The sequence below is a fragment of the Saprolegnia diclina genome (assembly GCF_000281045.1).
Source record: "Saprolegnia diclina VS20 unplaced genomic scaffold supercont1.2, whole genome shotgun sequence".
Classification (NCBI taxonomy): domain Eukaryota; phylum Oomycota; class Saprolegniomycetes; order Saprolegniales; family Saprolegniaceae; genus Saprolegnia; species Saprolegnia diclina.
Genome location: NW_008246069.1, coordinates 169,419 through 194,362, shown reverse-complemented (window position 1 = coordinate 194,362; position 24,944 = coordinate 169,419). Strand labels below are relative to the sequence as shown.

Genomic DNA, 24,944 nt, shown 5'->3' with positions numbered 1-24,944 from the left:
GGGCCTCACTGGCCGTGTTGAAAGGACCTTGATGCGGCTGCATCCGTTGCCTTGCTCCAAGTTTTCTCATTCAAGGTGCGTCAACGCACCTCCATGTCCTTCAAATCGACAGCGCACCTTCTTTTGGCGGGAAGCATTGTGGACCGCCTTGCGCGCGTGTTTCCACAATGAACGATTGTCCTCGAGCCCTGCTTCCCACCGTCCTACAACGTACTCTGCAGTGCAAGCGCTCGTGGGTTACGCTGTCATTGTCCTACGAACACGACGACATAATCAAAGCTCATGGACACTCGACCATCCAACAAGTTCTTATTTGGTTTGCAATACGTGGCACGTCCGTCGTGCAGTGGCCCAACGGCAAACGGCAAGGTGGCGCCGATCTTTCGGTATCCGGATATCCGGATAAAGGACACCGGTGGTGCGAGAGAGCGTGGATTTTGGCGCGCGCCAACTCGGATGGCAACCCACATTTAATTGCGCGCGTAGATAGTTCTCTTGCATTTTGTATGCTCCTCGCGGCGAATAAATGCACGGGTATTAAAATACCATCTTGGAGTTCGCATCAAACCGGAATTCCATGGCGCCGACGGCCGAGACCAAGATGGAGCTCATCACGCCCGAGGTAGACGGCCGCGTGGAGGAGACGAGCATGGACGCAAGCCTCGAGGAGACGGTCGACGTCAAGCTCAAGCAGATCGAGGACGAGCTCGCCGGCGAGCGCGAGGCCGAGGACGCGACGCCCGAGGACGGCCTCGACGGCCTCTCGTACAGCAAGCGCGTCCAGAAGCTCGACTCGCTCCTCGAGAAGGCCGGCGCGTACTCCAAGTTTCTCCTCGCCAACATGGACGCGCCCTTGGCTGATACGACGCCCAAGAAGGACTCGAAGAAGCGGCGCAAGACCGAGAAGACGGGTGCGACCAAGCTCCAGAAGATCAACGAAGCATCGGCCGCGCACACGGTCGCCGAGATGAACTTCAAGCAGCCGAGCTTGCTCACGGGCGGGACGCTGCGCTCGTACCAGCTCGAGGGCATCCAGTGGATGTGCAACCTCTTCGAGAACGGCCTCAACGGCATCCTCGCCGACGAGATGGGCCTCGGCAAGACGGTCCAGGTCATTGGCATGATTGCGCAGCTCAAGGCGAAAGGTGTGACCGGGCCCTTCCTCGTGGTCTCGCCGCTCTCGACGCTCGCCAACTGGGAGAACGAGTTCAAGCGCTTCACGCCGTCGATCCCGTGCTTGGTGTACCATGGCAATAGCGCCGAGCGCCTCGAGATGCGCAAGAAGGTGCTCGGTGGCCGTGGCAAGCAAGCAAAGGCCGACTTTCCTGTCATCATCACGTCGTACGAGGTCATCATTCGCGATGCGAGCTCGTTCACAGCGCTTGGGTACGTCTGGAAGTACATCATCATTGACGAAGGCCATCGTCTCAAGAACATGAACTGCCTCCTCATGCGCGAACTCAAGAAGTGCAAGTCGGAGAACCGCCTCCTGCTCTCGGGCACGCCGCTGCAAAACAACTTGAGCGAGCTCTGGAGCCTCCTCAATTTTCTCTTACCGGACGTCTTTGACGACCTTGCGCTCTTTGAGAGCTGGTTCTCGTCGGGCGACGCGACGGGCACCAACGACATTATCTCTAAGAAGGACGTGCTCAACAACCACAAAAAATCCCAAGTGGTCTCGAAGTTGCACGAGATCCTCCGACCGTTTGTCTTGCGCCGTCTCAAGCACGACGTGGTCGCTGACGTACCGTCCAAGACGGAGCTCGTTGTCTACTGCGCCATGACGGAGCTCCAAGAACACTACTACCGGCTCATTGCGGACCGCAAGCTCCAAGGCGAGCTGGAGCAAAAGTATGGCAAGTACAATGCCGGTACGCGCTCCTCTACCCACTTGATGGCGATCAGCTTTTCTGTTGCACGGTAGGGGTGCGCGCGGGCTCGGCCAAGAACCTCGCCATGCAGCTGCGCAAGTGCTGCAACCACCCGTTTCTGTTTGACGAAGAGACGGACGCGAACGGCGAGCTCGTGACCAACGAGTCGCTGATCGAGACGTCCGGCAAGATGATGGTGCTCGACAAGATGCTCACGCGTCTGCTCACGGCCAAGCACAAGGTGCTCATCTTTAGCCAAATGACCAAGGTCCTCGATATCCTCGAAGATTTCATGCAGCTCCGGGCGTACGAGTACTGCCGCCTCGACGGCGCGACGCATTTTCGGGACCGCCAGCGCTCGATGGACGCGTTCAATGATCCGAACGGCGGGCTGCAGATCTTTTTGCTGTCGACGCGCGCCGGTGGCCTCGGTATCAACTTGACGGGCGCGGACACGGTCATCCTCTACGACTCGGACTGGAACCCGCACCAAGACAGCCAGGCCCAAGACCGCTGCCACCGCATTGGCCAAACTAAAGACGTGGCCGTCTACCGTCTCATTGTCGAGAATTCGTTTGAGAACCGGATGCTCGAGCGCGCGAACGCCAAGCGCACGCTGGAGCGCGTCGTCTTGAGCCGCGGCGAGTTTTCATCGCAGAAGAAGGCGACAAAGGAGACGCATCTCTCGCTCGACGAGCTGGAAGCGCTGCTCAAGGACGACATTGCCATCCGAAAAGAAGCCACCGGCGGCATCACGGACGCCGAGCTCGATTTGATCTGCAATCGCGACGTCGTGGTCGATGCGTTCATCAAGCGAACCAAAGCGGACGTGCCCTCGTCCAGCTCGGGCTACTACGTCGTCGAAAACACCAACGTCGCGAGTATGGAGAGCTTTACGTAAGAGGCAGTATCACCATTTATACCGAGGACGCCAATATTGTCGTTACTGCCACAAGAGCCGCTGCGACTGCAGGAACGACGTCAAGAACGTTGGAAAGCGCTGCACTTGGAGCACATGGAGCGTCAGGCGGCGCGTCGCTGGCGCGTACGCATGGGCGATTTGTGCGAGCAACGCATGCACGAGCCTATCGAGCGTCTCACATGAAGTTGTCGACTCGTGTGAGGCGGAGACGCACGATATGGACACGACGCAGTCCGTATCCTGAAGCGGATGCTCAAACTTGATCCAGTGCCAGAGCTACGAAGCGTCACGTCGGGGCTGTCTCGTAGCAAGCGTACCTGGGACCGCGCAATCTCGGCCGTCGCCGAGTCTTCGACACTGTGGTCAAGGACGACGATGCCATCTTGGCGCCCCCACGCCTCAATGTAAGCGAGGACGACGCGCAGGTTGAAGTCGACCGAGTGCATCGTCACGTGGCCACGCGGGAGCGTGAGAAGATCGCGCGGAGTTGGCGTGGCCACCGCTTCGACGACCCGCGGACTTTTTTGCGCAAAGATCTAATTCAAAGTCGACCTCACATGGCAGCACATGTCGACCGACCTCTTGGACGATGGGCACGAGCGAGACGTCAAACACCAACGCGCCGTGGGACCCGCAATTCGCTTCGTACGATTTGGCCTACACACCTTACACGCAAGCTCTCTTGACACACTCGTGCATACCGCGCGGGTCTTCTCGAGCATCACAGCGGCCTCCGCCGGCGTGGCGTGCTCGAGGACGAACGGTACCATGCCGGTCGTGGCCGGTGCACGGCGTCGCGCGCACGTGGCGAGGAGGAGGCGCATGTAGTGCCTACGCACCGCCTCAGTCATGTGCGCTTGGATCTGAAAGCGCACGCCAGGAACGGTGTCTGCATCGACACGTAGGCTTGCCGGTCGGGCAGCGACGCAGCAGGGAACGACCGGAACTTGCTCAAGATGGACGCCGTATAGTCCCACATGCCGCAGTTGAGCCCTGTACACGCGCATGGGTCAGCGTCGACAGAGCGCAGCGAGCGTACCCGCCGAGTAGTGCCGGAGCTCATACAAGATCGCGTCCATCTCGAACGCTGCCAAAATGTGCTCGATGAGCACGATGGCCTTGATGGAATGCTACCGCGCGTGTCAAGCCAAGACGCAGACAGAGAGGGCGCACCACGGGCAAGCCAAGGGTCGCTTCCGTGTACGCAAAGACGCGGGCCCAGAGCGCCGCCTCGGCCGCCGACTCGAGCTACGTTCATCGTAAGACGAGTCACCTTTATGCAGAGGCCAATGACCTTGGGCAAATAGAAAAAGGGGCCGCGGCCCGTCGCGATCAAGTGCGCGGCGCTACGGCAGATGCAGGAGACGCGCTTGGTCGAGCAGTACCTGTGAAACATGTGCAGGCCAAAGTCAAAGAGCGCGCCGGGCACTGCGTGGCCGTGTACCAAGACGTGCTAATGCGACGGCAGCGTGCATGAGCCAAGCCACAGCAGCATGGAATACCTCTTCGTCCATGTTCCAGGCACGTGGCCGCGGTAAGAGCAGCGCGGGCGACGAATGCGTGATGCCTGGCAGCGTTCCACGTGCAGCGTGCAAGAGGTTCCAGTGCCCGTGGATGACGTTCTTCCACGACGGGCAGTGACCGTCGTCCATGTCCACTTGAACGCCTTGCGCACCCGAATTGATTGCCGCGACAAGCTCGTCGGTGCGCGCAGGCGACGTGTCGCCAATGTCCACGCCGCGATCGTGCAGGACCTCGGGCAGTGGGTCGATGGTCCACGCGTCGCCGTCGACGTACGGACCGTTGCGAAAGACACACGTGGCGTGCGCCTCTTCGAGGCTGCTGCACAGATCGAGCTCGAGCTGGCGCTGGAGGCGTGCGACGTGCAGCGCCCGAACGTCGACCCGAAACGCATTCGCCAAGCCGGCGAGGAACGCTTGGGCCGCCGGCGGAAGCACCGTCGCGAGCTTGGCGGGGTCGGGCGATGCTGCCGGCGAGGCCTCGCTCGCTACGTACACGGCGACGTCGATGGCCTGGAGGTGGGCGCGAATCCGTGCGAGCCGGTCCTGCGCTGCCATCGTCAAACCGAAAATCCAAAACTCGGAGACCGGATACGGTGTGTAAGCCAATCAGACGCGAGATTGAGCGTGGCGCTTCAAGCATGCACGGCCAAGGCGACGACGACGACCGAGGTAGTAGGATGATGATGCTTCCGGGCAGCGATACCTAGGTGCATGTAGCCACGCCCATGCGCAAGATCAACGGCCCGCTCGGCGATCTATGGCGGAAGCGCCATCAGACGCTACAGTACGTACGACGACGACGTCGCGCTCGCCATCGAGCATTGTCCTAGGACCGACCATGGCGGGCCAAGCGCGATGCAACTCCTTGAGAGCACCGACTTTGAGCACGGCCCGTGGATCGAGATGTGCCAGTACATGGACCTGAACCCGACCGAAGGCGTCATCAACGGTAGCATAAGCACTAGCTTATGAGCGAAGCCTCATGCTCATCATCATCCTCTAGGCGGGATCGACCTGAGCCGGCTGCGCATGAACACGGAGCAGATCGCCGCGGGCTTCCAGACCTCGGGCATCGTCGAAGAGGTGCTAGCATCGTCCTTATCTCTGCAGGCGAGAGAGCCATGGCTATGCTAGGACTTGCTTGTGCTCATCCAGTCGGCCAAGTACGTTGACGAAGAAATCATCGCCACCTTCCACGTACGTCCTGGAATATTTAGTTAGTAGGTTGATCCTAGTCGATCCATGGCCATAGGATCCGCTTGGGTCGATCGACGGGTACTTTCACCGCGACGTAGTCGATGCCATTGGTATCGCGCTCGTCAAGGGCACCGGTCTTGTCCTGCGCAATGTACGCATCTGTCTGTGCTCGGAGGTAGAGACAACTAGGGTTAGGTGACGGTCTTTATGCCTGTCGAGCGGCGGCAGCAGTACTTGAACATTTGCGCCGGCAACATTGTGCACCTCTTCCCTGCGACCGACGCATTTGACGAGGACGTTGCGGCGTTTCATCGCGACCAAGGCGACGTGATCGAGGTGCTCGAAGACAGCTCGCTCGCGGCGACAACGTCGGCGGACCTCGCGCTCATGACGCAGCGTCAAGTGATCCAGCGGTCGTCCAAGGCGCCGGCGCCGCTGCCCGAGGCGTCGAAACCCAAGGGGGGCAAGCCCAAAGGTAAGTGGGCGTGGAAGTCGTTCAAGCCGCAGAGCAAGAAGCCGACCGGCGCGAGCCCCGCCGTCTCGATCACGAGCTCCGAGAACGTGAGTCCGGCCCCCGTCCCACTCAAGCCATTGTTGCCCGTGAAGCGCACGCTACCGATGGCGTCGCCGCCGTCGGTACCTCCATTCGACCGACCCGGCACACAGGAAGATGAGACCGGGATCGAAATGACTCTGCCGGAGGACTTCGACGTCGACTTTGTGATGCCCGCGCGCCGCGTCGTGACGTTTACCCAAGCCAGTGCGGCTGACCTCCTCAACGACGCGCTCGAAGACGACGACTGGTAACGTGGGATGAGGGGTATAGATAAATAATAAGCTCTCTCATCGTTCATGGAGCTGCTGAAGTTCTACGCCATCTCTGTCATGAGCCACATGCTTTGAGAGGTTCATGCCGACGTACCCTCTTCGCTGAGGCGGTGGGTGATGGCCAAGAGGCGCATGGTGAACATGAGTTCGATCATCTAGCGCGATGTCGTGCGTGAAACGGAGGAGACTTCAAGGGGAGAGGTTGTACGATGACGGCGATGTCGAGACCGCTGAGGACTTTACGGTACGCGTCCTTCTCCGGGTTGTTGTTCCAGAGGTACACGATGAGGAGGCTGTCGATCGTGCACAGCGTCGCAAACTACCAAGTTGTGTGGCACTTGATAGATTGATACATGCGACGTACGACAAAATATTGTTTCGGGCTAAAGTTGAAGACGATCGAGTAGCCAAAGATCGAGATGATCATGCGCAGCGGATCTTCGTACGACATGAAGACGAGGAACATGATGAGCTTGACGGTCTACACGCCAGTAGACAATAAGACAACCTCGATAACAAAAGATGGTGGAATACCATATCGATAAAGATGAAGACGCCGAGCCGATGCGCGAGCGACATGAGGCTCTCGAGCAGTGTGAGCTGGCGCGACGCCGCGGGTTCAATGACCGCGATCGGCGAGATCGTACGTCGAAAGTCGTCGACGTCGTCGTCGTCTTGTGCCGGTGTCGACGGCGGTGTGATGGCAAACATGTGCTCGACGAGCTCGGGCGGCACGTCGTCGTCGTCGTCGAGCGCTGTCGGCGGCTTGAGACCGCTTGTGCGCTTGAGCGGCGCGAGCCGCAGCCGCGGCTCCTCGAGGTGCGGCGGCAGCGACCGGTACGCTGTCGTGGTCGCAGCGCGCAGTCGAGGCGGGTTCATGTGCAGCGGCAACTGCGGCTCGGACCGCCGGGGCATCATAAAGAGCCGCGCCGCCGACATGGTGCCTGTCGGATGCGCGGACGCGGCCATACCGGTGGGCGGTCGCGCGTCCGTGTGGCGGCGTGGCACTGGCGGTGGTGGTGGCGACGGCGACCGGGGTCGGGTCAGCTCCATCATGGGCAAGTCGTGCTCGTCGTCGTGGAGGCTCCAGAGCTGGGCCTCGTCCGGCGACAGAGGCGTCGTCGGCTTGATGAACGAGCCACAGAGCGACGACTTGTCCGAGTTGGCCGAGATGCGCGGCAACGATCGACGAGACCCGAGCGAGCTATCGGACGAGCCTTCGATCGACGAGATGCGGATGCGGTAATGGTCGTCAGCCGCCGGCGACGACTGCGGCGCCGGCTCTCCCGGTACGCGGGTGCCATTGCCGTCGGGTACGCGGGCGCCATGACCGTCAGGTGCGCGGGCGCCACGGTCGTCTGGCACGTCGTCTCGTCTCCTCTCGTCGTCCATCTCGGGCAGACGGCGTCTCTATGCACGGCGCTGGACGTCGGCGATGGGCTGGACTGCGGAAATGGGCAACTCGTTGTCGAACGCGGTGGGCAAAATCCAATTAAATAGGCTTTCCTGTCTCAGCATACAAACACATCATCTAAATACCATCTTTTTTTAATGGCATTCGGGCAATTAACGCATCGCGACCGTCGATCCACTACACGTTCGCAGTGACAATTCCCTATAAACAATGAGCATGCATCTAAATCAAGGAATTGACCGTGAGTAACGAGACGACGCGAGAGCTGCCAATTGTGTGCACGCGAAGGACCAAAGATACTTTTTGAAGGTCAAAGAGCAAACAGAAAGACGGAGGAGCGACTAGGACCTACTCGCATCGACTAATTAACGACGTCAGCAGCGCACCACGAGGATGAAGACGCCGGAAGCGCATGTACTTGACGCCAGAGTCAGGTAGACGGCGATGACGACGACCCGCCGACATGGCGTCGGCTTCTTGGTGGCGCTGCATGTCGCAGGTGCTCGACGCGTACTCTAATACCAAGGACATTTTACGGCCTTACTACTACTGCAGCTTGCTGTTTCTGCTCGAACGCGAGCGTTGCGCCTTACAGAGGAGGCTCCTGTCGACGTGTCTGCCTACGAAGGCTGAGGTACCCATTTTAACAGTGCGAGAAGGACGGCGACCTACTGCAGGGCTGAGACGTTGTCGGAGAATCGAGAAATCCCGCGTGAATCGGGAACCAACCAATTTTCGCCGCCGCTGACCACTTTGCCTCGATCATTGCGATATGCGTTGAGATAGTCGATCGCATTCGAGCTCTCGATATATTGCTATAAGATTACCAGCAAAGCGTCGACGCCACTAACTGGCGTAGGAGGATAATTCATGCGTCGCCATCGTTCAAGTGGCCGTCTTTCCACCCGCCGGTGGGTTCTTGAAGGGCAACTCTCTCACTGCAATGCAAACGATACAGTATGAGGGAGTTGTCGTACGGTATCCCGGCCCATTCGATCACGGCATGTGGCGCAAGATCGAAGCCGGCCAGCGGTGCCACCCGCCTGTCTCTGCCTGCGCCGACCTCGCCGTCGTGCCCTGCTCGCTGCCCGGACAGCTCTTTGTGGGCCATGCGGACGCAGCGGCTACCCCGGCCGCGCAAGGGATATCGGCCATCATCGCGCTTGGCACGGGCAACCTCTCGCCGCTCGACGATGTGCTCTGCATTGCGATCGTCGACATGGAAGACGCCTTCTTGCTACCGCATCTGCCTGCGTGCTACGCCTTCTTGCACGCGCGGCTAGCGGCCGGCAGCAATGTGCTCGTCCACTGCGCGTACGGCCAGTCGCGCAGCGCAGCGATCTGCGTCGCCTTTCTCATGCAGCTCGACAATTTGCGCCTTCCCGCTGCGTACGCGATTGTGCAAGCGGCGCGCCCATGCATCTACATCAATGCAGGCTTTCTCCGGCAGCTCGAGCTCTTTGATGGAATGGAGTGCTCGCTCACGGGCCACTCGGTCGCCCACGCGACGGTCTTCATCTTTCTCAAAGTCCCATGTCCAACACAGAGCGCTTGTCGTAGTACCGCACCATGTGCGCCCACGAGCACAAGCGCAACACGTACGCAGTGGTGCTCTCGCCGTTGGAGCTCGCGGCCAGCGGTGGCGCCAAGTGCTGTTGCAAAAAATGCAATCAGCTGCTCTGCACGACGCTCAATGCGGTACGTGCTGAGGTCGGATGCGCTTATGGCAAGATATGGTTCATGTCTAGGTGGAGCATACCCATAGCAGTGCCAACGGTATGGGCCCTTCCGCCATGTATACAGCTAAAGAGCCTCTTTGATAGCCGCAACTCTGTGCGACGGCCTGTACGTGGAGCCAATGCCGTGGATGCACCTCGAGACCCAGGTAGACATGTCATTTGGCACGACATTTCGCTGACGACGTGCAGGGCGAACAAGGCAAGATCACGTGTCCGCGGTGCAAGACCAAGCTCGGTGTCTTTCATTGGTTTGGGCTCAAGTCGGGTTCCGTAGCACATACCGCGCTCACGCTGCCACGTGTAGATGCAGTCTCGGGACGTTCCAGCAGCCAGCGTTCCAGCTTGCCCGCAGTCGCGTCGACCTCCGAAACGTCTAGTTGCTACTAAAGCTTTTTGCAGTTAATGAAGTTGATAGTGACACGAGTCGATGGCTCTGCGTCGTCCTGGAGCGACGCAACGTCTTCGGGCGTGAAGGTATACATGCAGCCAACGTCGACCTAATGCACAAGCTAATTCGCTATCTTCTCTCTCTCTCGGAATTGCAGTACCTTGTGGTCGGCGATCAAGACGCCTTCGCCCACGAGCAACGCGTGCTTGTCCTGTAGGTCGTGGCACGTCGGGTCCAGCGACCCGCGAAAGCCATGCAAGCACCGCGTCGCATTCACTACGCGGTGGCACGGCACGTCGGGTGCAAACGGGTTGCGCTAATACGCAGCATGCGGTTCTGAGAAGCCATAGATGCATCGGTACCCGTAACGCCTGGCCGACGCCGCGTGGGCCCGACATGATCGCCTTGGCGACACTGCCGTACGTGGCGACCTTGCCTGCAGGAATCTATCCAGCGCCTTAGGTCATTATGCACGCCAAAGACAGCCACGTACGCGGCTAATGAGCTTGTACACGCGAATGTCTACGCGATATCCCATCGTCGTTCGTGAGCCGCCCGAGCTGCCGCGGTTGCCACGTACCGTGGAGGGTCACCGACTTGCCGCGCCAGAGCACCTTGTTGCTACCGACGGCCTTGGGCGCCATCGCAGACGAATATCGGAATGTCGGAATTGGGATGGCTTCGGCAAGAAAGTGCAATTTCGCGCGAATTGGGTCACGCCGCCGTTGGCGCCAAGTCGCATTTATTGGCATATTTTATGCTTGATACAAATGCCTAGATACACAAAACAAACGTATTTATATAATGTGACAGTTACGTGGCCGCAAAATCCAACATGCGCCACAACACCGACGACGACGCGGCCTTTGGCTCGCACCTCGCCCAGCTCCTCGAGATGTTCCCGACAGAAGATGCGTGCATCGTCGGCGACGCGCTCGTCAAGGCCAAGAGCCTTGATGGCGCCATCGACCGCCTCCTCTCGCGCCAGCCCAATAGCGTCAAGAAGCGCAAGCGGACAGTCGACATCCGCGAGCTCTTTGGGGCACCACCGCCCGACATTCGCCTCAAGAACACGGCGCCGCCATCAACGTCGACGGTGCCGATCGCGCAGCTACAGCAGTGGGACCCCGCCAAGGAGGCGCAGCGCCCGATCACGCTGACGCCGGCGACGTTGGCCGCGGCGGGCTTGCCACTCACGTTGACGACAAGCTTCTTGCCACCCGACCAAGCCAACACGCTGCTTCACGAGATGCTTGCGGACGCGGCCACGTGGCACACGATCAAATGGGTCATCTTTGAGCGAGGTAACTCCAAGTTGTCCGAGGCCTTGACCCACGTGCGAATAGAGGTGCTCTCGCCCCACGTCTCGCGGCTCTACAAGCTCGACGCGACCGTGCCTGGCACGACCATGTACAGCGACCAAGTCGAGTCGTCACCGTTTTCGCTGGCCCTCTTGGCGGCCAAGGCGTCCGTGGACGCAGCGGTCAACGCAGTGCTGTCGACGCGGCCGCGTCACGCACTCGAGGCGGCGCATGATTGGGCCGCCAACGTGGCGCTCGCCAACTGCTACAAGTCCCATCACCAGAGCGTTGGTGCGCACTCGGACGCCCTCACGGACCTCGGCCCGCGGCCGACGATCGCGTCGCTGACCCTTGGCGCCGAGCGTGTCTTTCGTATCAAGCGCCTCCCGACCGAGAGCTATCCAGCCCAAACGTTCAACCTCGCGCTGCCCCACAACTCGCTGTTGATCATGCTGCCTCCGTTTCAAGTAGGCAGTATCAATATTTCAATGTATCGACGCAGTCTAGGAGCTGTACCGGCACGAGGTGCCTCCGGTTCGGCCAAACCAAGTCAAGTGGCATCATGACGCCAAGGACGCGCGCATCAACTTGACGTTTCGCATGCTTCGGCCGCTCTACATGACGGAATCGCCGCTCTGTCAGTGCGAGAAGCGCGCCGTCCTGCGCACCGTCAACAAGCCCTCCAAGGCTAGTCATGGCGAGTACTTTTACATTTGTGCAGGCTCTGTGCCGTCGTCCTGTGCGTTCTTTCTGTGGCTCAAGGACCGTGTATTTCCTAATCCTCAGGACGACAAAAGTGCAAACTGATGCTGTTCAACTCGAACACGTAAGCAGAATTCTCTATACCAGCGCCATCACTGCGCCTTGTCGTCTTCAAAGATGCGCTGGATGTCTTCGAGCGCAAGCCCTTTCGTCTCAGGAAGCGCCTTGCAGAGCCAAATGAACCCAAGGGCCGCAATGCCCGCGTAGAGGTAGAACGCCCCGGCCGGCGACAAGGCCTCGGTGATCGAGAGGAATGTGTACGACACCACGAGGTTGGCCACCCAGTTGGACGTGGTCGCCAGGCCGATCGCGGCGCTACGGACGCTCGTGGGGTAAATCTCGGCGTTGATCGTCCACGGCATGCAGCCTACACCACCGTTCAATTGTATCAACTTGATACAAAACCAGCAACGCACCCATGCCGGACGCAAAACACGCAAGGTACGCAAACATGGCGCCGACAATGAGCCAGCTGTAGACGCTCGACTTGGTCGGGCACGTGTGGAACGACCAGTTGAGGCGCTTATTCTCGCAAAGGAACGCGTCTAGCGGCGTCACGTCCGAGCCCGGCAGACACGTGTTGGTGGCCGCGCAGTAGCCGCAGCCAGGGTTCGCGACGCAGTCAAAGCATGTGCCAAACGACGCGCAGGCGCCGACGCCATGCACAGGGATTGACACCGACTCGGCGAGGTGAAATGCCGTGCCAAGAGCCGTTAGCGCGAGCACGACACCGGCTAGACTCCAAAGCGTCGTCGGCCGGCGCCCCGCACTAGAATCACATCGTCGCCTTATTCAGCGACAGCTAGACACGTACCGGTCCACGAGGAAGATGCCAACAATCGTAAAGGCAAAGTTGCTGAAGGCCACGAGCGCCGCCAGCCAGATCGCGGTCGACGGGTCGTTGAAGCCCGCCATTTGAACAATGGTCGCGCCGTAGTACATGACCGTGTTGATACCGCAGAGCTGCTGCAGAATCTACGCAAAAGCCGTCTTGTCTCTTGCAGAGTACAGAGCATAACGACGTACTTGGAGTCCACAGCCAAGCGTCAAGGCGCGCAGCACCGCCGGTGCTTTGAGGTCGGCCACAAAGTTCTTTTCGCGCAAATCGGACGCGTCGGCCTCGGCCACCATGAGCTCCCACTCGTCGTAAATGTCGGCCGAGCCGCGAATCCGCAGAAGCGCGTCCTGCGCCGCGACGCGGAACCCCTTGTCATTGAGCCAGCGCGGGCTTTCTACAGTATGCATGTGTGGTGTGGAGGATAATGATGGCCACGATGTCTACCTGGCAGCATGAGGAAGCCAATGAATTGCAGCACGGACGGAACCACGACGAGGCCGAGCATGTAGCGCCAGCCTTGCGGCGTCGTGCTGAGAAAGCCGTCAAAGACGCTGGCGGCGAATTGACCACCGGTGATCATGAGCGTGTTGAGCGACACGAGCGTCCCCCGCGAAGCTACAGCGTTAGCAGATTATAGGGCTATGCCCATAATGGCGTAGAGTGTACCTGGATGGGACGCTTCGGCAATGTACACGGGGACTACGAAGACCAACCAGTATGGTGAGGCGTTGGTGGGCGTCGTACCTGTCATGGACGAGACGCCAATGGCAACGCCGACGACGAAGCGACCAGTGATCAAGATGGAGAGTGTCGACGCAAGGCCCATGGCAGCGGCGCCCAGCGTGAAGAGCGTGGACGAGGCCAAGATCATGGGCTTGCGCCCGAAGCGGTCGTTGCCGTAGCTGCCCATGGCCGCGCCGAGGATCGCGCCCACGATGGCCGCCGAGACGACAGTCTCCGACTGCAGCGTGGTGAGCGAGAAGCCACCGTCCGAGCCTTGCATCGAGACGAGGGCGCCCGAGATGACACCCTACATTTACGCGTCATCATGAGCGTCGACCGCGTCGACCATCGCGCCAACCGTATCGTAGCCGAAGAGGAAGCCGCCGATGCACGAGCAGCACGTGAGGAGCATGAGGCATGGCGTCGTGCTCCGCGCCTTGGGCACCAGCGCTTGCGTCTCGTCGTCGCGGTACACCATGCTCGTCCGATCTTGGTGACTGATCGCTCAATTTTCGGCAGATGATGGCCGCGATTGCCGAAAATAAGCGGCGCACCCAGGTCGGACGTGCGAAGCCTCGAGAGGTGGATGGGTCGGCGGCAAATGAGTGGGGCCAAAGCAACCGGCTGCGTTCGTCAAGCCTCGGTAGAATACAGTACAGGTCGGGCTTGCATTGATGGGCTCTTTGCTGTCAGCTTTTGCTGCGAGCCCACAAAGATGCCGAATCTTGTTTGGATATCCGTGGCAGATGCCGCGTTTACAGTTTATTGTCCTTACATACATGAACCAAGATAGCTTTAGCGCTGGCTTTTTATAATTTGCAACGGCCAATCATTTGGGCTTTTGCACCTTGAACCGATGGAGTCGACGACGACCGGCGTCCTGCTGGCGGTCGCGCTCGTCGCCGCGGCCATGGCCCACTGGTCGCTGCGTGAGAAGGAGGCCAAGCTGCAGCGCCGATCCGACCAGCTCTGCGATGGCCACTCGGGCCTCATTGGCAACACGCCTCTGGTCAAGCTCAAGAGCCTCTCGGCCGCCACGGGCTGCACGATCCTTGTACACTTTAGCATGCTTGTACCTCGTGCCACTCAGTATGTGCGTAGGCTAAAGCGGAGTTTCTCAATCCTGGCGGCAGCTCCAAGGACCGTGTTGCCAAGGGCATTGTCGAAGATGCCGAAGCCCGAGGCCTCTTATCGCCGGGCGGCACCATCGTGGAAGGCACGTCGGGCAGCACTGGCATCAGCTTGGCCCTGATCGCCCGAGGTACCATGCGCACACAACGCTTGGTCATCACGATGTGCATGCAGCCAAGGGCTACAAGTGCCTCATCGTGATGCCGGACGACCAAGCTAAGGAGAAGAGCGATCTGCTCACGCAGTTTGGTGCGGCCGTCGAGTTTGTCAAGCCGGCCTCGATCGTCAACGCCAAGCACTACGTCAACCAAGCCCGGCGCCGCGCCAGCGAGATCCCAGGTACGCTGCATATAGCCGTGCGCATTTTCACGCGAATCTGGAGGCGGGTATTTCGCCGACCAGTTTGAAAATCTTGCCAACTGCGACGTCCACTACTACACGACGGGCCGCGAGATCTGGGAGCAAACCGACGGGCAGGTCGACGCGTACGTCATGTCGGCAGGTGCGTGCTTCTCTTGCTCTGCCTCTCCTACCTTGCTGCTTATTAGGCACGGGCGGTACGATCGCCGGCGTCTCGCTCTACCTCAAGGAGAAGAACCCAGCCGTCCAAGTCATTTTGGCCGACCCGCCGGGCTCGAGCCTCTACAACAAGGTGCTGTCTACTAATATCGACGGGCCCCTCTGTATGCGCTATTACTAGGTCCGCCACAACGTCTGCTACGCGCCGCAGCAGTCGGAGCGCACGGTCAAGCGCCATCGGTACCTTTCAAGCGGCTCTGCCACGATGTCTCACCTTCCTGGAGTAGCTACGACACGATCGCCGAAGGCATTGGCATCGACCGCCTCACGGCCAACTTCGCCAAGGCCCGCATCGATGACGCGTACCGCGTCACCGACCAAGAAGCCATTGACATGTCCCGCTACCTGCTCCTGGAAGAAGGCATTTTTGTCGGCAGCTCGAGTGCCATGAACTGCGTGGCGGCCGTGCGGGCAGCCCAGAAGCTCGGACCTGGCCACGTCGTGGTCACCATGCTCTGCGACTCGGGCCAGCGCCACTTGACAAAGTTCTGGAACGAGGCGCACCTCGCCGAGGTGTGGGAACTGACGCCGGGAGATGTGACCGACTTGAGCTTTCTCGCCGCCTCCGAGGGACAGCCGTAGTCGTGGTAGCGAGTGTGGCAATATATTATCAAGTGGTAGTACAAAAATGGCGCGCTCATGCCTTGCGCGACTGGCGCTTCTTGGTCACAAACTTGGTTTGCTTCTTGCCATTCCGCTGGCCCTGGTTGTTGGTGGTCTTGCTCATGTTGCTGTTGGCGTTGTTGGCCTTCTTCTTGCCGTTCTTGGTGCTCTTCTTTTGCTTGGTGTCGTTGAGCGTGAGCGCCGAGAGGTGGTCGCCCAGCAGTCGCTTCACCGCGCCGCCATCCGACTTCTTGCCCTTCTTGGCCGGGTTTTGGTTCTTGTTCATCGTGATGTTGAAGAGGACGTTCCGGGTGCTACTATACGATCCACAATGAGATCGTGTCGTCGAGAGAAAAGGAACGTACGTGTTGACCTTGGAGGCCGAGTTGGTGGGCGAGATGTTGCCGCCCTTTTGTTGCTGACCGGCGTTCTGCTTCTTGCCCTGCTTCTTGCCATTGTTGTTGTTGGTGTTCTTGGCCTGGTTGTTGTTGTTCTGCTTGGGCTGGACCTTCGGGGCATTGTCGCCGCTCTGTGCGTCCGCGTTCTTGCCCTTCTTGCGGTTGCGCTTCTTCTTGGCCGCGCCGCCTTCCGGCGCCTGCGCCGTGGCCGCTTCCTTGGCCAGCTTCTCGGCCACCGCCTTGGGCACTTGGATCGTGACGATTTCATCGCCCGCTGCCTTCTTGCCCTTCTTGTTGCGCTTCTTGCGGGCGCTCGTCTTCTTCACTTGCGGCTCGGTCGCCTTGACCTGCTTCTTGTCCTGCTTCTTCTTGGTCGGCGATGCGTCTTTGGCCTACATGTATCGTCCCATGAGCCTCCCACGTCGATGCCCACTGCCATGTACCTTGGCCTCCTTGGCCGCGACCTGGCGCTGCTTGATGAGCTCATCGAGCGAGAGGTCGATCTGCGACTCGACGTGGCTCGAGGTGAAGGCAAAGCCCGAAGGAGCGACGGCCGTCATGCTGCTGCTGGAAGGGTAGATGGTCGAAAATCGGAAACTGGGGAAAAGCGAGGAGGTTTGCGTTGGGCGATATCTTATTCTTTGTATATCATACAAACATGCTGTGAAAAGAAGCATTTTCGAAATTTCCAGCATCCAGTCATGTGATTGGTCAGCTCCTTGGTTTTTCGAAACGCCAGACCCAGCCTTGGGCGTACATGACGTACGTTCATACAAACATGAAGACGTACCGTACACAATACAAGAATGTACGTACGGTACCAGAAAGGCTACCACCTGGCGGTAAAAAATCGAACACGGCGACGGAGTGTTGGTCAGTTGAAGATCGCGCCGGTGGAACGAACAACATGGAAGACGTGCTTGAAGTCGCCAGGCTTGGGCTGCCAGCCGCGCGAACTCCTCTCGACGACAGACCCGTCTCTATCCACTGCTGTAGGATGAGCTACATGCGCTCAATCGTGGGCCCACCTCGCCATTGGTGCGACTTTGTCTTTGCATGAGATGTGACGTCGATCGTGACAAAACACTGGCGGCGACGGCCAGTTGAGACGGTAGACGGTGTAGCGCCAGCGGCGGTGTAGCGCCAGTGTGCAGCGCGGTGTACTAATACACATGTGACGGTCTTGGTCACATTGCACTTGAGATTGCACTTGTGCCATCCGGATGGACGGACACCGAGGGATGATCGAGTATATTGTCTCGGATGCTCAAGGAGCACGGCGTCGATGGCATCGCACGCAGGATGCGTCCGGCGCTCTCGAGGTCGTAACGACATCCACTGATAAGGCGTCGGATCTGCGGAGCATGTTTCTGTTTCTAATTTTGTTCATTCCAGCTTTTTACAAGCCAATGCGCCCGACGAACCACCCTGCCGATGACGTCCACGCGCCCGAGCGCTGGCGGCGTCGCGCGACCAACAACAACAACCACGAGGTTCCATTGCTGCACAAGCCAGAGAAGGCGGCGGCCGAGGACGGGCTACACCTTGCACCGCCATCGTCGACGATCTGGCGGCGACGGTTCCCCGAGTCGGGCTGGCGGTCACCCAAGGTCCGACCGCGCGTCTCCAACCAAGAGCAGCGCGTTGCGACGCTGTCGCTGCCCCGCGATGGTCCGACAAACGCCCTTTTTGACTTTAAGCCTCTCGAATAGCAAGTTTATCCTCTCTTTTCTGCACGCTCTACAGGTCGCGCTGAAACTTTTCGAGGCCAAAGTCTGAGGGCGGCTTCCCCACGCGAACCGACCCCAGATGCGTGTAGCCCAGGCGCAGGTAGAAGGCCTGTGCGGCCTCCATCGCTTCGAGCGTCTCAAGGTACACGGCACGGTACCCAACGTCGCGGCAAAAGTATTCGAGCGTGGCCACGAGCCGCGAGGCGACGCCAAGGCGGCGCGCACGCCTACGCAAGCGCCACGATATGAGATACGTTTAACGAGGACACGATCGATGTACGTGGCGACGCGGAGACGGACGAGCTCGGCGATGCTGTCGTCCTTGAAAGGCTTGACGCCGACGCAGCCAAGGAACTCGATCCCGCGCTCAGCCACCCAGAAGCACGTCTTGGCAGGTGCGAGGTACGATGCTGCGACGTCGGCGAGCTCCGTGTTGAGCTGATGCGCCACGAGCTTGCGCACCGACTTGTGGTCGTATTCGTCGAGCGTCGACTCGAAAATGGTCCGCACCGCGTCCTGGTCCGAGGGCCGGAACGGGCGGATCGTGACGCCGTTGGTGTACGTATCGAGCATCGCCGCGTCATGGAGGTGCGTCGTCAGGCGGGGCCAGCGACCAAGTGCCTTGGCGCAGACCGAGCCGCCGTCCATGGCGCCCGTGCACGCGAGCGTCAGGCCATAGTGGTGGTTGCACGTGATCCAGTCGTCGTACTCGTCGAACGGCTCGAGTGCCTCGATCCTAATACCACATGTGCCTCACTTTGTCGTCCTCGGCGCTCGTTCAAAATGTCGACAATACCGCTGGCGCTCGGTCGCATCGACAAGTTGGCGGTAGACGGCATTCATATTGTAGAGCCGGACATTCGGCCATCCGTGGACCGCAAAGTGCGTCGCTTGGTCGTCGACGCTGGGCAGCGCCTTGGCCGAGCGCAAGTCGCAGCCTTTCGCCGCGAAATACCCGTACATTTGACGCCCAAACGCAGTTGGGAGCCCAATCGGGTCGTAGCCGACGAAAAGCCCGTCATAGAGGAGCGTCGATGCCCACTCCAGTAGCGCCGACCGCGCAGTTGGTGCTAAGTACGCCTACGCCGTTCGAGTCGACAATCGTTCACGCTTGAAATTCATACCAGCACACACTCGGCGAGCACTAGCGTTGGCTGCGAGGGATCCAAGCCGTGCGCCGTCAAGCGCGCAGTGAGCGCCGTCGTGTCGCCGAGGTCGCACGCAAGAGCAACGTACTTGGCCGTAGGCGACGTTGCCACCAGCGTATGGGCCGAGGTTGTTGGTGTAAAGGTTTTGCCGAAAAGGTGGTCCATCTTGGCCGTCATCACGTCGATCTTGTGGTCCGTAATGGCACTGCAGTCGACCTCGTACATGGAGATGTGGGCTACATGCTGCTGTTGGAGGCGAAAGAAGAGCGTGTCCAAGCCAGCGCCCAGCGAGAGGATCTGGACTGGCGTCGTCGACGTTGCTCGCTGCGACAGGAAGAGGCTCACCGCCGCCTCGACAGCGACGTGCCGGAGGTAGTAGCCGCGATGGATCTACGCAGAGGACGAAGCGTGTGATGCTGGTCGAGTGACAGCAGATGCAAAGTCGTACGAGAGGAATGCGGCGCGTGGGCTTGCGGCCAAAGAGGCCAACAAAGTCATCTGAAAAGTAGCCTTGCTTGACGGCCGACCTACGAGGCGCCACGTAAGTACTACCTAAAGGAATAGGCATGTACATCTTGCAGTGGATGGCATCGAACGCGGTCTCGGCGACGCCGTGGTCGCTCGTCTGGGCCAACGCCGTCTCCATTGATCGCGTCTATCCGGATGGTTTTCGGATACGAGTCCCATTGAAAGCTGAATTGTCCAATCAAGTACAACCACTCCGTGGAGACGGTCGGTGCTAGTGTCCTAGCAGCACCAGCTCTATGCTCTGTAGGTATCCAAACGCGTGTGGTCCTATATGAATTCGCTACGAGTAAAACGTCGTGACCCAACGCAATACAAGCATGCTGGCGACACGCTCGACATCCCCGCAGCGAGTCTCTGCCCGTTGCTTTAAGATGCATGCTGCCGCACATCTTCTAGACACTTCTTGCTAATTAGTACTAGTAGCTGATGTCCGTCTAGTCAAGGAATGATTATTATTCCCTTGGTCTACCGGTAGCGAACTGGAAGCCTCGCGCTGGAGCTCGCGGTTGTGTGGCACCAGTGAAAGTATCAAGTTATCAAGAACGTGCAGAGCCGTGGCTCAACAGAAACCAGCGATCGCCTACAGCGATGAGATAGATAGCACCACGATAGCACCGCTGCATTTCATCTCTCTTCGGCGCTCTACTGAAGCGCTGGCACCAAGGCAGGACAAGCAGCAGGCAGAAAAGAGTCAGACCAAGGGACGCTTCGGTGGGCGATCTTGATCGCAATCACGATGCATTGGTGCTTGCGATGTACTGAGCATGGCAAAGAACCGGTACACTGTGGCTGAGTTAGTTAGTCGAAGGTCGCTTTTGCGGCCAAGCTGCATGCTGTTCTCGTCGCATTGTCTTGGCAGCATCTCCGAGACACCAGCCGCCGCCGTGCCCCGGGTTCTACCTTGCAGTGTTGTGATTGGCTAAAATGCGACACGATCGCACATTTGATTGGCGCCACCCATTCAAGCGCGCGTTTAAGGTTTCGGATTGGATAAAAAGACGCGACCACATGGCTGAATCTGCTTCGACGATGCTGGAGCGGAACGACGACGTGGGTAACAACAAGTGCAGCATGCAAGAGCAGCAGCGCAAGCCGCAGGTGCAGTACCTCCCGACAGAGGACGTGGGCCTACCCCGGCGGTGCCCCGCACCCGCGCTCAAGCGACCGCTGCCGCTGCCCGTGTGGCTCAGCGCGCCGACGGACCTCGACGTGATGCTGGACCCAACGACGCCGCTCAAGGACCGGCTCACGATCGAGATTGGGCGGTTTGTCGAGCACACGCAGAGCGCCGTCAAGCTCGCGCAGGTCGACATTGATGCGAGCCTCGCACAGCTCACGGCGTGCGTCCAGACCAAGTGGCCGACCGCGACGGCCACGTGCTTTGGGTCGTTTGCGAGCGGTCTCTGGCTGCCGTCGAGCGACATTGATGTCGTCATCCAGGGCATCATCGACGACGAGGCGACGCTCAGCGACGACTACCAGGCGCAAGTCGACCAGCTCGACATCATTTTGAGCCTCCTCCTCACGAAAGACTGGGTTGCTCGCGCCGTCGTGGTCGGCACTAAAGTGCCCGTGATCAAGCTCGATGTCGTTGGCTCGGGGCGCCAGATCGACATTGCTGTTGAGACACCGCACACGCGCCAGGGCCTCCGCGCGACTGAGGTCGTCCGCGCCGGCGTCGCGTCCATGGTCCAAATGTACCCACTCGTGCTCGTGCTCAAGTCGTTTCTGCGGGAGAAGGGCCTCAACAATGCGTTCCTTGGCGGCCTGAGCTCGTATGCGCTCGTCTTGCTCTGTTTGCACTACCTGTTGACGTCGCCGCCCGAGCAGAGCGTCGGCGAGGCGGTCCTGGGCTTTCTCGAGTACTATGGTACCGTCTTTGATCACACGATGACGTGCATCACGTGGTGCATCGACGACGAAGGCCGACTGCTCTCGCGCGAGTACTTTGTGCCACCCACGATGAAGGGCGCACTCCCCGTGCCCCGGCTCGTGCTCGACGACCCCTCGGACCTGAGCGAGTGCGGCCTCTTCAACGTCGGTGCCGGCGCCAACGCCCTCGCCCGGGTCGTCGCCGCGATCGAAAATGCCTTTTACGCGATAACCTTTCATCGACCGACGCGGTTTACCCCGACGCCCTTGAGCCAAGTGATACACTGGTCGGGCCCGTCCGCGCTGTAAACAAGGCACCGTCTAAGTAAAGTCCGTCGTAGAGATACAAGACATATTGTCCATTCCAAGGTTTGTCGATGGCTTTCGATAGGAGGATACACAAAGGCAAAGTGGGTGGATCTTGGATACGGCAATGTGGTGCATACGGCAATTTCGTTGGATACTGGATAGACACGTCGTTGGATACTGGATAGACGCGTCGTCGGATCGTTGCGGGCGGATGTAACTGCACGCAAGGTTGCGCGATGGATGAGTACAGCTTTTCGTCCTTTGATGAGTTTGAGTCGACAGAGCTGCCAGTGCAAGCCGACGTGCCGCCTGTCTCGCCCAGCGCCTCGTCGAGTATTCCGTCAGCTTCGAGCGGCGACGACGCCGTTGTCGTAGCAACCGATGGCCAAGCCGGGCCCACGGACGAGCCGCTTGGCCACGAAAGCTACGTGGACGATACTTTTGACCCAAAACCCGCCACCGATGATCCGGGCCTGGGCTATTCGGACGATGGCTTTGAAGCGAGTCGCGAGAGCCCGAGCAGAGATAGACCGAGCGACGAGCCACCGCTCCATGCCGACGACGTGGGTTACTCAAACGACGCCTTCGAGTCCAGTGTCGAGAGCCCGTGGAGAGAAGGCGATAACTACGAGGCGCCAGACGCACCGGGAAGCGAAGCACCTCTTGGTGTCGACGACGAGGATACCCAGCCGCAGCAAGTGGAGGACGGTGGCGCCGACGATCGTGGTCTAGTGACGCACGACGACGACACGCATCGAATGCAATGGGACTGTGGAGACAAGGACGATACGTCGGTGGATGCGAAAGACGACTACGAAATCCATCTGAAGGACAAGTGTCCGGACGAGGTACCTCGGCTGCAAACGCTACGTGACGAAGCCGCGCTGGACGATGCAAGTGCCGTCCGACCGGCGACCAGCGACACGTCGGAAATGTCGCCACCGCCGCCGATGCCCCCTCGCGCGCCCATGGTATTACATTTGTCATTTCTTGTGGGCATGGGCACTATGTGACGGTGTAGGATGCAGGCATTGATGCGTTCTACTATGATGTATGTCGATCGTCCATGTGCTGTTGCGGCGGCACGAACGCGGCGCCAGTGACGCGCACTGTGGACGACGCCTCCGGGCTCTTGATCGAGCTCGTCCTTTCGCTGCTTCGGGAGCAGTGTCGAAGCATCTTGCAAGAGCCGATAGCGGGCGCCCTGCCTGCGCGTGTGAGCGTCCCGACACAAACCACGCGACTGCATCCCGACACGGCGACTGTCGACCTCATCAACACCAAGTACATTGCCTTCATGCAGCATCTTTCGCAGGTAACACAAACACCGCGCTTCGCTGCGCAATGACCTGTGTAATGTAGCGAGGCCGTGCGCTGCAAGCCAAGGGGCTAGGAGCGCGCGAGGATATCGTCGAGCGCCACTTGCATGAGACGGTGCGTGCTGCCTCCTCCTGCGCTTCTTGACGTTGTATGGAATCTAGATGTGTCAATTGTTCGCCAACCCCAAGATGATCCTTGTCGTGCGTGATATTATGCTGCAAAAGCTCCAGGAACATGCATAATGTGTGAGAGCGTCGCCAAGGACGAGACTCGCAGTGTGACATTGAATGGAAGGATGTTGCGTGGCTCACCACAGCGGTATTAGCCTCCATGTTACCAAGCACAACGGTCGACTGCAGTGTCTGGATGGATGCGACAGGGACGCTGTGCGAAGCGCACCATTGTCGTGGCCTGCTGGTCACCACCGTGTTGGGCAAGTTGTGGCGGTATCTTGTGCCATAAAACCGGATGCGTCCGGATACGATGCCACTTTGAAAATCGACGACAATGGCGACGGTCCAAGCGATCCTTGCGCCGTACCTGACGCGACCTGCCGACGGTGCGCCAGGTAGATACACATGCGTGATGCTGTACGGGGCTCATGGAGTATGCAGCGTCGCACCCGATGATCCTCGTCTTCTCCGCGTCGTGGTCGAAGCCGCACAACGAGCGTGTGCTCAAAGGCCTCCACGACCTCGTGACCAAGCATGCGATCGCGTCCGTCTTGTTTGTGTCGGCCGAGCTCGACCAAGTGCGCTTCACAGGTACGCCGACTACCCTCTTCATGGACGTGCGTTGACCGAATGTGTAGAACACGTCGAGTGGCTGGCGTCGTGGGCGCAAGTGTTGCCGTATCATTGCCAAGACGAGTACTATGCGCGTGCGCGATTAGGTCCTTAATGGCGTCTCGTGCAGGCGTGTGACCTTGTACCGCCACTTTGAGATCGACAGCGTGCCGCAGATCCGCGTGCTGGATGGCGCAACGCTGCAGCCGCTCACGCCCGAGGTAGAGTCCATGCCAAGTTGACAATGCAACCATCCTGGCGCTATCTAGACGCTCCCGCATTGCTCGTCCGATGGCCGCGCGCTGCTCCAAGGTTCATTGCTGATCGATTACTGGAGGATTGCTATACAGTCCAAATAGAGCTCTTGACGCCGCGGTTGGCGCTGCCGCCTGCGGACTCGCGCCTCCTTCAAGAGATGCGCCGGAACGCCAACATCATGTACGACGAAGGGGACTTCCACGGCGCTGCGTGCATATTCTCGGACGTCCTCGCGCTCGACCCGCGTTGCATCAAGAGCAACTTCAACCTCGCCGTCATTTTGCATACGATGGGTGTGTTCTTCGCATGTGCCGAGAAGGATGCACGAACTTTCCGAGCTAGGTCAAACGCGGCTCGCCATTCCTTATATGCTGCGCGTGATCGAGGTTGACCCGAGCGACGCCACCGCCCACTCGGTGCTGCGGTGCGCTCCATGGACAAACACAGGCAACTGAGAGGAAGATGGTAGCTCTGTGTTTTTTACGCAAGAGCCCGACCTCGTAAAGGCCGGGTACGCTGCGATCGTCGCCCTGCACCCGACGCACCTTCGCGCGGCCCACGCACTCGCTGCGCTCCAGGGCGACGCGACGAGCAGCGAGAAGGCGTACGTCCGTCAAGTCTTTGACGACTTGGCCGACACGTTTGAAGAAAAGCTCGTGCAGCACTTGCACTACAAGGTACTATGTTTCAAGCGTGTATCAAAGTATCAAGACCACGTAGGTGCCGTGGCAACTCTTGGATGCGGTCACGGCCACGACCTCGATGCTGTCGAGCGAT

The 24,944-nt window shown here is 59.5% G+C and overlaps 15 protein-coding genes across 19 annotated transcripts; 9 read left to right on the top strand and 6 right to left on the bottom strand.

Annotated features, from left to right (window-relative positions):
- Positions 1–577: 577 nt before the first annotated feature.
- On the top strand, positions 578–2,772 carry SDRG_00668 (hypothetical protein; the record flags this gene model as incomplete). The annotated part of the gene is made up of 2 exons (XM_008606156.1): positions 578–1,871; positions 1,925–2,772. The coding sequence occupies 2 exons, from the start codon at positions 578–580 to the stop codon at positions 2,770–2,772; spliced, it is 2,142 nt and encodes a 713-aa protein (XP_008604378.1).
- SDRG_00667 lies at positions 2,759–4,871 on the bottom strand (the record flags this gene model as incomplete). Of its 2 annotated transcripts, none has more annotated exons than XM_008606155.1 (11): positions 2,759–2,956; positions 3,008–3,069; positions 3,111–3,329; positions 3,373–3,450; positions 3,495–3,624; positions 3,669–3,786; positions 3,833–3,923; positions 3,967–4,041; positions 4,088–4,139; positions 4,179–4,246; positions 4,296–4,871. In XM_008606155.1, the coding sequence occupies 11 exons, from the start codon at positions 4,869–4,871 to the stop codon at positions 2,815–2,817; spliced, it is 1,611 nt and encodes a 536-aa protein (XP_008604377.1). The 2 variants fall into 2 exon arrangements, with proteins under 2 accessions (XP_008604377.1, XP_008604376.1); XM_008606154.1 differs by having other exon boundaries at positions 2,815–2,956; positions 3,970–4,041.
- An 83-nt stretch (positions 4,872–4,954) lies between these two features.
- On the top strand, positions 4,955–6,320 carry SDRG_00666 (hypothetical protein; the record flags this gene model as incomplete). The annotated part of the gene is made up of 7 exons (XM_008606153.1): positions 4,955–4,985; positions 5,034–5,100; positions 5,147–5,265; positions 5,320–5,399; positions 5,451–5,513; positions 5,569–5,664; positions 5,709–6,320. 7 exons carry the CDS (start codon positions 4,955–4,957, stop codon positions 6,318–6,320), a joined length of 1,068 nt encoding a protein of 355 aa, XP_008604375.1.
- A 36-nt stretch (positions 6,321–6,356) lies between these two features.
- SDRG_00665 (hypothetical protein) lies at positions 6,357–7,733 on the bottom strand (the record flags this gene model as incomplete). Its single annotated transcript, XM_008606152.1, has 5 exons — positions 6,357–6,382; positions 6,436–6,496; positions 6,550–6,660; positions 6,706–6,822; positions 6,876–7,733. The coding sequence occupies 5 exons, from the start codon at positions 7,731–7,733 to the stop codon at positions 6,357–6,359; spliced, it is 1,173 nt and encodes a 390-aa protein (XP_008604374.1).
- A 992-nt stretch (positions 7,734–8,725) lies between these two features.
- On the top strand, positions 8,726–9,917 carry SDRG_00664 (the record flags this gene model as incomplete). Of its 2 annotated transcripts, none has more annotated exons than XM_008606150.1 (6): positions 8,726–9,265; positions 9,316–9,453; positions 9,504–9,531; positions 9,579–9,640; positions 9,684–9,742; positions 9,799–9,917. In XM_008606150.1, coding segments are annotated over exons 1-6 (795 nt in total). In that variant the 5' UTR covers positions 8,726–8,758. The 2 variants fall into 2 exon arrangements, with proteins under 2 accessions (XP_008604372.1, XP_008604373.1); XM_008606151.1 differs by having other exon boundaries at positions 8,759–9,265; positions 9,684–9,754; positions 9,799–9,871.
- On the bottom strand, positions 9,878–10,526 carry SDRG_00663 (hypothetical protein; the record flags this gene model as incomplete). Its single annotated transcript, XM_008606149.1, has 5 exons — positions 9,878–9,991; positions 10,043–10,198; positions 10,245–10,328; positions 10,376–10,404; positions 10,463–10,526. The coding sequence occupies 5 exons, from the start codon at positions 10,524–10,526 to the stop codon at positions 9,878–9,880; spliced, it is 447 nt and encodes a 148-aa protein (XP_008604371.1).
- Positions 10,527–10,717: 191 nt separating this feature from the next.
- SDRG_00662 lies at positions 10,718–12,037 on the top strand (the record flags this gene model as incomplete). Of its 2 annotated transcripts, none has more annotated exons than XM_008606147.1 (3): positions 10,718–11,186; positions 11,229–11,650; positions 11,694–12,037. In XM_008606147.1, 3 exons carry the CDS (start codon positions 10,718–10,720, stop codon positions 11,988–11,990), a joined length of 1,188 nt encoding a protein of 395 aa, XP_008604369.1. In that variant the 3' UTR covers positions 11,991–12,037. The 2 variants fall into 2 exon arrangements, with proteins under 2 accessions (XP_008604369.1, XP_008604370.1); XM_008606148.1 differs by having other exon boundaries at positions 11,691–12,037.
- Positions 11,880–14,139, bottom strand: SDRG_00661. 2 transcript variants are annotated; one of them, XM_008606145.1, is made up of 8 exons: positions 13,865–14,139; positions 13,528–13,813; positions 13,450–13,482; positions 13,228–13,398; positions 12,972–13,177; positions 12,760–12,920; positions 12,362–12,714; positions 11,880–12,312 (listed from the first exon to the last, which is right to left on the bottom strand). In XM_008606145.1, the coding sequence occupies exons 1-8, from the start codon at positions 13,982–13,984 to the stop codon at positions 12,038–12,040; spliced, it is 1,605 nt and encodes a 534-aa protein (XP_008604367.1). In that variant the 5' UTR covers positions 13,985–14,139; the 3' UTR covers positions 11,880–12,037. The 2 variants fall into 2 exon arrangements, with proteins under 2 accessions (XP_008604367.1, XP_008604368.1); XM_008606146.1 differs by having other exon boundaries at positions 13,450–13,813.
- Positions 14,140–14,362: 223 nt separating this feature from the next.
- Positions 14,363–15,798, top strand: SDRG_00660 (cysteine synthase A; the record flags this gene model as incomplete). The annotated part of the gene is made up of 7 exons (XM_008606144.1): positions 14,363–14,560; positions 14,608–14,767; positions 14,812–14,976; positions 15,020–15,139; positions 15,186–15,289; positions 15,338–15,396; positions 15,444–15,798. 7 exons carry the CDS (start codon positions 14,363–14,365, stop codon positions 15,796–15,798), a joined length of 1,161 nt encoding a protein of 386 aa, XP_008604366.1.
- SDRG_00659 (hypothetical protein) lies at positions 15,757–16,808 on the bottom strand. Its single transcript, XM_008606143.1, has 3 exons — positions 16,661–16,808; positions 16,185–16,609; positions 15,757–16,136 (listed from the first exon to the last, which is right to left on the bottom strand). Exons 1-3 carry the CDS (start codon positions 16,775–16,777, stop codon positions 15,854–15,856), a joined length of 825 nt encoding a protein of 274 aa, XP_008604365.1. The 5' UTR covers positions 16,778–16,808; the 3' UTR covers positions 15,757–15,853.
- Positions 16,809–17,445: 637 nt separating this feature from the next.
- On the top strand, positions 17,446–17,953 carry SDRG_00658 (hypothetical protein). The gene has a single exon (XM_008606142.1). It carries the CDS (start codon positions 17,459–17,461, stop codon positions 17,927–17,929), a length of 471 nt encoding a protein of 156 aa, XP_008604364.1. The 5' UTR covers positions 17,446–17,458; the 3' UTR covers positions 17,930–17,953.
- On the bottom strand, positions 17,886–19,759 carry SDRG_00657 (hypothetical protein). Its single transcript, XM_008606141.1, has 6 exons — positions 19,668–19,759; positions 19,544–19,622; positions 19,072–19,485; positions 18,744–19,027; positions 18,228–18,683; positions 17,886–18,174 (listed from the first exon to the last, which is right to left on the bottom strand). Exons 1-6 carry the CDS (start codon positions 19,739–19,741, stop codon positions 17,958–17,960), a joined length of 1,524 nt encoding a protein of 507 aa, XP_008604363.1. The 5' UTR covers positions 19,742–19,759; the 3' UTR covers positions 17,886–17,957.
- An 875-nt stretch (positions 19,760–20,634) lies between these two features.
- Positions 20,635–21,872, top strand: SDRG_00656 (hypothetical protein). Its single transcript, XM_008606140.1, has one exon. The coding sequence runs from the start codon at positions 20,653–20,655 to the stop codon at positions 21,802–21,804; it is 1,152 nt and encodes a 383-aa protein (XP_008604362.1). The 5' UTR covers positions 20,635–20,652; the 3' UTR covers positions 21,805–21,872.
- Positions 21,873–22,028: 156 nt separating this feature from the next.
- SDRG_00655 (hypothetical protein) lies at positions 22,029–23,429 on the top strand. Its single transcript, XM_008606139.1, has 4 exons — positions 22,029–22,775; positions 22,826–23,119; positions 23,167–23,238; positions 23,286–23,429. The coding sequence occupies exons 1-4, from the start codon at positions 22,041–22,043 to the stop codon at positions 23,364–23,366; spliced, it is 1,182 nt and encodes a 393-aa protein (XP_008604361.1). The 5' UTR covers positions 22,029–22,040; the 3' UTR covers positions 23,367–23,429.
- A 202-nt stretch (positions 23,430–23,631) lies between these two features.
- SDRG_00654 (hypothetical protein) lies at positions 23,632–24,887 on the top strand (the record flags this gene model as incomplete). The annotated part of the gene is made up of 9 exons (XM_008606138.1): positions 23,632–23,692; positions 23,739–23,888; positions 23,936–23,993; positions 24,040–24,130; positions 24,179–24,221; positions 24,269–24,460; positions 24,510–24,591; positions 24,637–24,844; positions 24,879–24,887. The coding sequence occupies 9 exons, from the start codon at positions 23,632–23,634 to the stop codon at positions 24,885–24,887; spliced, it is 894 nt and encodes a 297-aa protein (XP_008604360.1).
- Between the last annotated feature and the right edge of the window lie 57 nt (positions 24,888–24,944).

Bases quoted from the DNA above. Each gene is read 5' to 3' on its own strand.
- SDRG_00661 (XM_008606146.1), bottom strand. From the start codon at position 13,984: ATGGTGTACCGCGACGACGAGACGCAAGCGCTGGTGCCCAAGGCGCGG. The intron at 13,814-13,864 runs GTTGGCGCGATG...GCGTAAATGTAG, and splicing joins TCCTCTTCGGCTACGATACG to GGTGTCATCTCGGGCGCCCT. The intron at 12,921-12,971 runs GTACGTCGTTAT...GCTTTTGCGTAG, and splicing joins CGCTTGGCTGTGGACTCCAA to ATTCTGCAGCAGCTCTGCGG.
- SDRG_00659 (XM_008606143.1), bottom strand. From the start codon at position 16,777: ATGACGGCCGTCGCTCCTTCGGGCTTTGCCTTCACCTCGAGCCACGTC. The intron at 16,610-16,660 runs GTACATGGCAGT...CGATACATGTAG, and splicing joins TCGCGGCCAAGGAGGCCAAG to GCCAAAGACGCATCGCCGAC. The intron at 16,137-16,184 runs GTACGTTCCTTT...TGGATCGTATAG, and splicing joins TCGGCCTCCAAGGTCAACAC to TAGCACCCGGAACGTCCTCT.
- SDRG_00658 (XM_008606142.1), top strand. From the start codon at position 17,459: ATGATCGAGTATATTGTCTCGGATGCTCAAGGAGCACGGCGTCGATGG.
- SDRG_00657 (XM_008606141.1), bottom strand. From the start codon at position 19,741: ATGGAGACGGCGTTGGCCCAGACGAGCGACCACGGCGTCGCCGAGACC. The intron at 19,623-19,667 runs GTACATGCCTAT...GGCGCCTCGTAG, and splicing joins GATGCCATCCACTGCAAGAT to GTCGGCCGTCAAGCAAGGCT. The intron at 18,175-18,227 runs GTACATCGATCG...GCGCTTGCGTAG, and splicing joins GTCCGTCTCCGCGTCGCCAC to GCGTGCGCGCCGCCTTGGCG.
- SDRG_00656 (XM_008606140.1), top strand. From the start codon at position 20,653: ATGCTGGAGCGGAACGACGACGTGGGTAACAACAAGTGCAGCATGCAA.
- SDRG_00655 (XM_008606139.1), top strand. From the start codon at position 22,041: ATGGATGAGTACAGCTTTTCGTCCTTTGATGAGTTTGAGTCGACAGAG. The intron at 22,776-22,825 runs GTATTACATTTG...GTGACGGTGTAG, and splicing joins TGCCCCCTCGCGCGCCCATG to GATGCAGGCATTGATGCGTT. The intron at 23,120-23,166 runs GTAACACAAACA...TGTGTAATGTAG, and splicing joins TCATGCAGCATCTTTCGCAG to CGAGGCCGTGCGCTGCAAGC.